Source organism: Rhinopithecus bieti, unplaced genomic scaffold, assembly GCF_001698545.2.
Source record: "Rhinopithecus bieti isolate Rb0 unplaced genomic scaffold, ASM169854v2 scaffold_17172, whole genome shotgun sequence".
NCBI classification, from domain to species: Eukaryota; Metazoa; Chordata; class Mammalia; order Primates; family Cercopithecidae; genus Rhinopithecus; species Rhinopithecus bieti.
The window spans coordinates 5,228-14,046 of NW_016808665.1; the positions used below are offsets into that span (position 1 = coordinate 5,228).

Consider the following 8,819-nt stretch of genomic DNA (forward strand, 5'->3'; position numbering starts at 1 on the left):
AAAAAAAAAAAAAAAAAGAAAAAAAGAGTAAAAAAAAAAAAAAAAAAAAAAAAAAAAAAAAAAAAAAAAAAAAAAAAGAAAGAAAGAAAAAAGGCTCCCATCAATGAAAAACTCAGGACCAAATGGATTCACTGCTAAATTCTACCAAACATTTAAAGAAGACCTAATACCAATTCTAATCACACTATTTCAAAGAATTGAAGAGAAGGTACACTTCCAAACTCATTCTATGAGGCCAATTTACTCTGATATCAAAATCAAAGACACAGCAGAAAAAGAAAACAAAGAGTCTCAACCAAATACTAGCAAACTGAACACAACAACACATTAAAAAGATCATTTACTGTGATCAAGTGGGATACATCCCTGGGATGCAAATATCATTCAACATATTCAAATCAGTGAACAGGATACATCTCATTAGCAGAATCATGGATATAAACTATATGCAGCATTTCAACAGATGCTAAAAAAAAAAAGCTGTCAACAATATTCAGCATCCCTTAATTATAACAACTCTCAACAAACTGGTTATGGAAGGAATATATCTCAAAATAACAAAGGCCATATATAACAAACCAACAGCTAACATCATCCTAAATGGGGAAATGTTAATAGCCTTTTTTTCTAAGATCTGGAAAAAGACAAGGCCAAGAATGACCACTTTTATAACTTTTATTCATCATAGTACTAAAAGTTCTGCCCAGATCCATTAAATGAGATAAAGAAATAAAAGGCATCTAAATTAGAAAGAAGTAATACTGTCCTTGTGTGCAAATGACATGATCGTATATTTAGAGGAACCTAAAGGTTCAACCAAAATGTTGTTAGAACTTATAAATAAACTCAGTAATGTGGCAGGATACAAAATCAACATACAAAACTCAGTAGCATTTTTATACGCCAATAACAAACCATCTGAAAAAAATCATGAAATAAATCCCATTTACAATAGCTACAAAATATATAAAATACCTAGAAATAAATTTAACTAAAGGAGTGAAATCTCTCTACAATGAAATTTATAAAACGCTATTAGATAAAATAGGACACAAGAAAAATGGAAAGACATTTAATGTTCATAGATTGGAAGAATTAATATTTTTATAAGGTCCGTACTACCCAAAGTCATTTACAAATTCGAAGTAATTCCTTCCAAAGTACCAATGACATTTTCTTGCTCCCTGGCTATCTTTGCAGGTGCTCTTGAGTGGGGCCTGTCCTGCACCTAAGGCGGGAAGATGGGGGCCACAAGGAAGATGAAAACATCACTGGAGTCAATTAACTCTATACTCCAACTCATTATGAAAAGTGGAAAATATAGGCCAATATCCCAGATGAACATAGATGCAAAGAGCCTCAACCAAATACTAGCAAAGCGAACACAACAACACATTAAAAAGATGCTAGGGTACAAGCCAACTCTGAAGATGATCAGACAAGGCAAAGCAAAATTCATCATCCTCTCTAGAAACTGCCTGACTTTGAAGAAATCTGAATTATAGTACTAAGTATTGTTGGCCAAAACTGGTATCCATCACTACAGAGGCAATAATACTGAATTGGGTACAGCATGTGGAATATACTACAGACAACACATACTGGCTATCATTAAGCTGGGTGATTCTATCATTAGAAGCATGCCAGAACATTATGGTGAAAAGTAAACAATGTAAAATTTTTATTTAATAAAATTTGTCAGCGTTCATCTTTTTGTTAAAAAAAGTATTAATGCCACTCTTCAGAGAAAATTTTAAAAAATTCTAAAATTCCTATGGAATCACAAAAGATCCTGAATAATTAAAGCAATTGGAGCAAAAAGAATAAAGATAGCTTGGTGGCATCAAGCTATCTGACTTTAAAATATACTGCAAAGTTATAGTAAACAAGACAGTGTGATAAAAATAGACACATAGACGAATGGAAGAGGAAAAATAACTCAGAAATAAATCCACACATCTACAGCCAACTCATTTTTAACAGATACACTGGGAAAGGACTTCAATAAATGGTGCTGCAGAAATTGGATATCCACACGTAGAAGAATAAAACTAGACCCCTATCTCTCACCGTATACAAAACTAAAATCAAAATAGATTAAGACTTAAATGTAAGTCCTTAATCTATGAAACTACCATAAGAAAACATTGGGAAATACTTCAGGACATTAGTTCTGGCAAATACTTTGCATAAGACCTCAAAATACAGACAATACAAGCAAAACTAAACGAATGTGATTATATCAAACTAAACAGCTTCTGTAAAGCAAAGTAAATAATTAACAAAGTGAAGAGATAACCTGCAGAATGGGAGAAAATACTTGCTAACTGCCCATCTGACAAGGGATTAATAACCAGAATATGTAAGGAACTAAAACAACTCAATAGCAAAATAATACAGCAAAACAAACCAAAACAAAAAAGAAACCCACAAATAATCCAATTAATAATTGAACAAATGCTTTGAATAGGCATTTTTCAAAATAAGACATACAAATCGCCACCAGGTAAATGAAAAAATGTTTAACATCACTAATCATCAGAGAAATGCAAATCAAAACCACAACAAGATATTATCACACACCAGTTAAAATGGCTACTATCAGAAAGACAGAAAATAACATGCCGACAAAGATGCAAAAAAAAAAAAAAAGAGGGAATGCTCATGCACTGTTGGTGTGAATGTTAATTAATGCAGCAACTATATAAAATAGTACGAAGTTTCCCTTAAAACCTAAAAATACAACTACCACATGATCCAGCATTCCCACTGCTGAGTATTTATCCAAAAGAAAGAAAATTAGTATATAAAAGAGATAATTGCACATCCATGTTTATTGCAACCCTATACACAGTAACCAAGGTATTCAATCAACCATTATTTGATGAGTAGATAAAGAAAATGTGGTGTATATACGCAATGGAATATTACTCAGTCACAGGGGGGTGGGGAAACATAAAAACATGTCACAGTAACATTGGTGGAACTAGAGGACATTATGTTAAGTGAAATAAGCCAGCCACAGAATGACAAAGGTTGCATGTTTTCACTTATATATGGAAGCTAACAAAAAATTGATCTCTTGGAGGTAGTGAGTCAAATGGTGGTTACCAGATACTGGGAATTGTAGCATTCCAATGGGATGAAGAGGGTACAAAAATACAGTTATATAGAAGGCACAAGTTCTATTGTTCAACAGCACAGAAGAGTGATGATAGTTAATAAGAACTTATTTTATATTTTAAAATAGCTAGAAGAGAATATTTAAAAAGTACAACACAAAGAAATGATAAATGTTTGATATAATGACTATTCCAATTACTATTATTTGATAATTACATACTGTAAGCATGTGTCAAAATATCCCTTGTACTCCATAAATATGTACAACTATTACATATCAATAAAATAGAGAAATAGAAAATATGTCAAGACAAATGAAACAAAAACACAGTATGCCAAAATGCATGGGAAACAGAAAAAACAGGAATATGTAAGAAGTTCATAGCAATAAACATCTACATAAAAAGGAAAAATGTCTCAAATAAATAACCTAACTTTATACTTCAAGGAACTAGGAGAACAAAGAAGCTCACAGTTAGCAGAAAGAAGGAAATAATCAAGATTAAAGAAAATAGAAAATAAAATAGAAAATAGAAAAACAATTAAAAAATAAAACTAGAGTTGGCTTCTTGAAAATCTCAACACAATTGGGATTCCCTTAGCTAGTCTAAGAAAAATGAGGCAAGACTAAAGTAAACAAAATCAGGAAAGAAAGAATAGTGCTACAGTCATAAGAGACTACATTGAACAATTATATGATAACAAGCTGGATAATTTAGAAAAAAAGTGGATAAATTTATAGAAATATACAGGCTATCAAGACTAAATCATAAGAAATAGAAAGCCTGAACAGACTCATTACTAATAGGGCCACTCAAGCAGTACTTTAAAATCTCCCAACAAGGAAAAGCCCATGACCAGATGACTTCACTGGTGAATTCTACCAAACGTTTAAATAAGAATTAATTTCTATCCTTCTCAAACTCTTCCCACCCAACCCCACAAATTGAAACAAACAAAACAAAACCAAAAACAAACAAACAAAACATTTCCAAACTCATTTTGTAAGGGCAATATTCCCTGATACCAAAGCCAGAAAAACACACCACAAGAAAAAAAAAAAAAAAAAAAAACTAGAGATCAATATTTCTGAAGAATATATGTGCGGAAATCCTCAACAAAATACTAGTAAACTAAATCCAACAGCATATTAAAATGTTAAAAAGATCACACACAATGTCCAAGTCAGATTTATTCCTGGGACAGATGGATAGTTCAATATACAAAAATCAATTATTTTGATACACCATATTAACAGAATAATGGATTAAGATCACATGATCACATGATAATTTCAATAGATGCAGAAAAGGCATTTGACAAAATTAAATACCTTTTCACGCTAAAAAAAAAAATCCTCAATGCATTAGGAATAGAAGAAGAAAAATGTTTTGACATAATAAAGGCCATATATCAAAAACCCACAGCTAACATTGCACTGTTTGGAAAAAAAATAAAAAATAAAAAAATAATAAAACCTGAGAACTTTTCCTCCAAGATCAGGAATAAGTCAAGGATGCTCACTTCCCACTCCTATTGAGCATAGTACTGCTAGTCCTGGTCAGAGCAGTTAAGGCAAGAAAAAGAAACAAAAGGACTCCAAACTGAAAAAAAAAAAAAAAATAGGTAAAATAGTATCTGTTGGTAGATGACACAATCTTTTATATAGAAAATCCTAAAGATTTGTTGAAAAAAACTGTTGGAACTAATAAATTCAATAAAGTTTCAGGATACAAAATCAACATGCAAAAATCAATTATATAATTATATTCATTATATCAAACATTTATCATAAAGAGAGATATATAGAACAATGGAAGAGAATAGAGAGACCAGAAATAAATCTATGAAAGGGTAACAGGCCCGCACCTTAAGACTAGGAAACAAGTAGGTGTGGGAAGATGGGGAGGGGTACCAGGAATGCACAAAGGGGAGAGTATAGTTTCCTTGACAAATGGTATTTAGAAAATTGGATATCCACAAGCAAAAAATGACTTTTTTTCATTTGTAATGAAAAATAAAAAAGACCCTTATCTTACAGCATACACAAAAATCAACTCAAAATGGATTAAAAGCTTAAACGCCAGACCTTAAACTGTAAAACTTCAGAAGGAAGAAAAAAAAAGAGAGAAGAAAGCTTTATAACATTGGTATTCCAATGATTTCATGGACATGACACCAAAAGCATAGACGACGAAAACAAAAATAAACGAGCAGGAATGCAACCAACTTAAAAACTTCTGTAAAATCAACAAGGGTAAAATGGCAACCTATGGAAGGGGAGAAAATATTTTCAAGTCATACATGTAATAATAGATCAATATCCAAAATACGTAGGGAACCTCTACACCTCAATAGCAAATGACTGATGAAAAACAGTCAAAGGTCTTGAATAGGCATTTCTACAAAAAAGGCATACAAATGGACAACAGGTATGTGAAGAAATGCTTAACATCACTAATCATCAAGGAAATGCAAATTAAAATCTCAGTAATATATTACCTCATACCTGTCAGGAGGGTTATTATTTATAAAAAAGGTGTTGACAAGAATATGGAGAAATAGAAACTCTTACATGCTATTGGTGGGAATGCAAAATGGTGCAGCCACTATGGAAAATAGTATGAAGTTTCCTCAGAAAAGTTAAAAATGGAACTACTTTTCAATCTAATAATCCCATTTCTAGATATTTATCCTAAATAATTAAAACGAGGATCTTGAGGAGGTATTAGTACTCCTAAGTTCGTTGCAATATTATTCACTATAGCCGAGATGTTGAAAACAACTTAATTGTCTAATAACAGATTAAGAAAATATGGCAAAGACACACAATGAATACTATTTGGTCTTTAAAAGAAGGATTCTGCAATATTCAGCAACATGAGTGAACCTTGAGGACATTATGCTAAGTAAAATAAGATAGTCACAGAAACACAACTACTGCATGATTTCACTTATATGAGGTATCTAAAATAGTCAAATTAATAGAATCAGAGTGTGAAATGTTTTTTTCCAGGGGCTTGGGGGATATGGGATATGAGAGTTACTAATCAACTGGCATAATGTTTCAGTTTAGCAATATAAGTAAGCTTTAGGGACCTGCTATACAGTGTTGTACCTAGGTCAAAATAATGTACTCTGCACCTAAAATTTTGCTTAAAAAGTAGATCTTGTGTTAATTGTTCTTTCCATAGTAAAATAAATTGAAATAAAAATAATGTGGCTGTTGAAGATAGGTACTTTAAAATTATTAAAATATATTTAATATATCAGGTACTTTAAAATGATGAAGATGTATTTAATGCATTATTATGGCTTCAAATAACCATTCAATTATGATTCATATTTGGCATATATTAATAAAACTGCCCTCTTCACTAGCCTATAAAATGTAAACATGATACACAAAATAATAGTGTTTCATTTAATTCAATATTTTACTAATTTCTGTTCACACAGCTGTAAATGATCAGTGCATGATTTTCCCTGTTAAAGTTTTATCACTTACCTAAGTAAGTTTTATTGAAATGGGATCATGGCTACTCCCTGCTTTTTTCAAAAAAATATGTTTCTGGATGTACGAAATTCTTGGATTTACAAATAGTAACTAAAAAACTACTCTGGATCATTTTCTGCTATTTGTTTTGGTTTCGTTTCAGCTTTCACAGGGATTGGTTTTCGTAGAATCCTTGCTGATCTCTGCTTGGGTGTTTCTTTACAGCACCTTCAGTAGAACTGACTTTCTTTTGGACATCTTAGTGGATATCAGCTTTCTTAAGAAATGAATGCTCATACTTTTTCATTAAACATTTACTTTTTAAAATCTCATTGCTACCATAAAGGTCTATTGCAAGATAATAAAAAAATTTCCATGATAAAGTAATTAGTTCCAAATTTACACAATAAAATAAACAGCATATATACTCGTGTCATGAGTATTCAGACTATATTTTGTAGGTCTGTAGATCAACTGCTCAGTTTCTATTTCTACACATACTTCAAGAAGATATATTTCCCATATTTCCGCCTGATCTTGCCAATTCATGGCCTGGCAGTCTTATGTATCATTCAAACCACAATACATACTGTAGCATAACTATCTGTTTATACAAAATATCAGGGCAACAATGTGAAATGCTCCTCCTAGCCAGGCACAGTGGCTCAGGCCTGTAATCCCAGCACTTTGGGGGGCTGAGGTGGGCAGATCACAAGGTCAGGAGATCGAGACTACCCTGGCTAACATGGTGAAACCCCGTCTCTACTGAAAATACAAAAAATTAGCTGGGCATGGTGGTACGCGCCTATAATCCCAGCTACTCAGGAGGCTGAGACAGGAGAATTGCTTGAACCCAGGAGGCATAGGTTGCAGTGAGCCAGGATCGTGCCACTGAACTCCAGCCTGGGTGACATAGCGAAATTCCATCTCAAAAAATAAATAATAATAAAAATAAATAAATGCTCCTCCCACCACCATTTAGGGTCAGAATGGGTGACCTGTTCATATCTAAGAATGTTTCATTTTATCTATAAGTGTCCTACATGCTATCCATGAAAGGTAAGCATTAATTACCTAGCATCTGGAAAAAGTTGAGAAATAGATACAAGTTATGGCAAAAAACTCAATTACTTTTGCACCAACCTAATGGTATTTGTCTTTCAGATGTAACCATGCATTATAATTACTGAGCAGTGCAGACTTATGTCACAAAGCAGAGATCTAATAAATACATTGTGGCTTATTTTAATGAACCATTAATAGTCATATTTTGTTAAAAAGGGAAAATACAGGATAAATGTCAAAACAGTCAGAATGTCAGGACAACAGACATAAATGAGGACTGTCCTGAGCAAACCAGGGAAGAGCAGTACATGTGTGGAAATAAGTTATTCTGTCTAGTAGTTCATTGCTACTAGAAGTTGCATTTAGCCTAGGCCCTGGAAAATGACTAAAAATGTACAAATTTTGAATGTAGGCACAAGGGTTTCAGGAATATGGAAGAGAGTTTGCAAAGCAGTAGAAATGTGCAATGATATTGTCCTTTCAGAACAATTTAATTAGACCTCTGGATGTATATAAATGAATAGTGAGGAGTGAAGCTGGAAGGCAGATTGGGGCATATTCTGGAGGCTTTAAATATTATGCCAAAGTTTTGAGTTTAGATCTGTGTGGCCATTAAATAATTTTCAACAGAGATGTGATGTCCAATTTTATATTTCAGAAAGATCAATCAGGCAGAAATGTGGAGAAAAGTTTGGTTGGAGGGATAAAGAAGTGAGGGGCTAGTCGACTGTTGGAGCAGTGCAGGCAACAATAAGGATGAGAACAAAGGCAGGGGCACCAAGCAGTGGGTTAAACCTAGGGAACTTCAACCTCTCATGGCTAAGGAATCTATTTCCTTGAGATTTTTTCAGCAATATTAGCTATGGGCCTCAGCATTTTGTATTACCCAGCCGGGGAAGATTAACAGAGAAGTCAAAGAGTGAAGAGCATAGAAAAGGCTCTGTCAAAATCTACTATTCTGTGGGCAAATGACAGCATGATACCCAATGATATCTTCCCTGGGGAACTAAAGTGGAATGAGACAGGCAAATTAAAATGTAAGCAGAGGATATAGAAGCTGACTGCCGAGAAGTGAGGACAGCACATACGATAGCATGAAGTGGCAATGTTAGACTTAAGTAGCTCTGATTAAGCA

At 33.1% G+C, this 8,819-nt stretch overlaps 1 protein-coding gene across 1 annotated transcript; it reads left to right on the forward strand.

Annotated features, from left to right (window-relative positions):
• The first annotated feature begins 1,241 nt into the window (after positions 1 to 1,241).
• Positions 1,242 to 1,667, forward strand: LOC108538717 (60S ribosomal protein L30-like). The gene is given in 2 exon segments (XM_017886950.1): positions 1,242 to 1,322; positions 1,404 to 1,667. Coding segments are annotated over 2 exon segments (345 nt in total).
• The last annotated feature ends 7,152 nt before the right edge of the window (positions 1,668 to 8,819 follow it).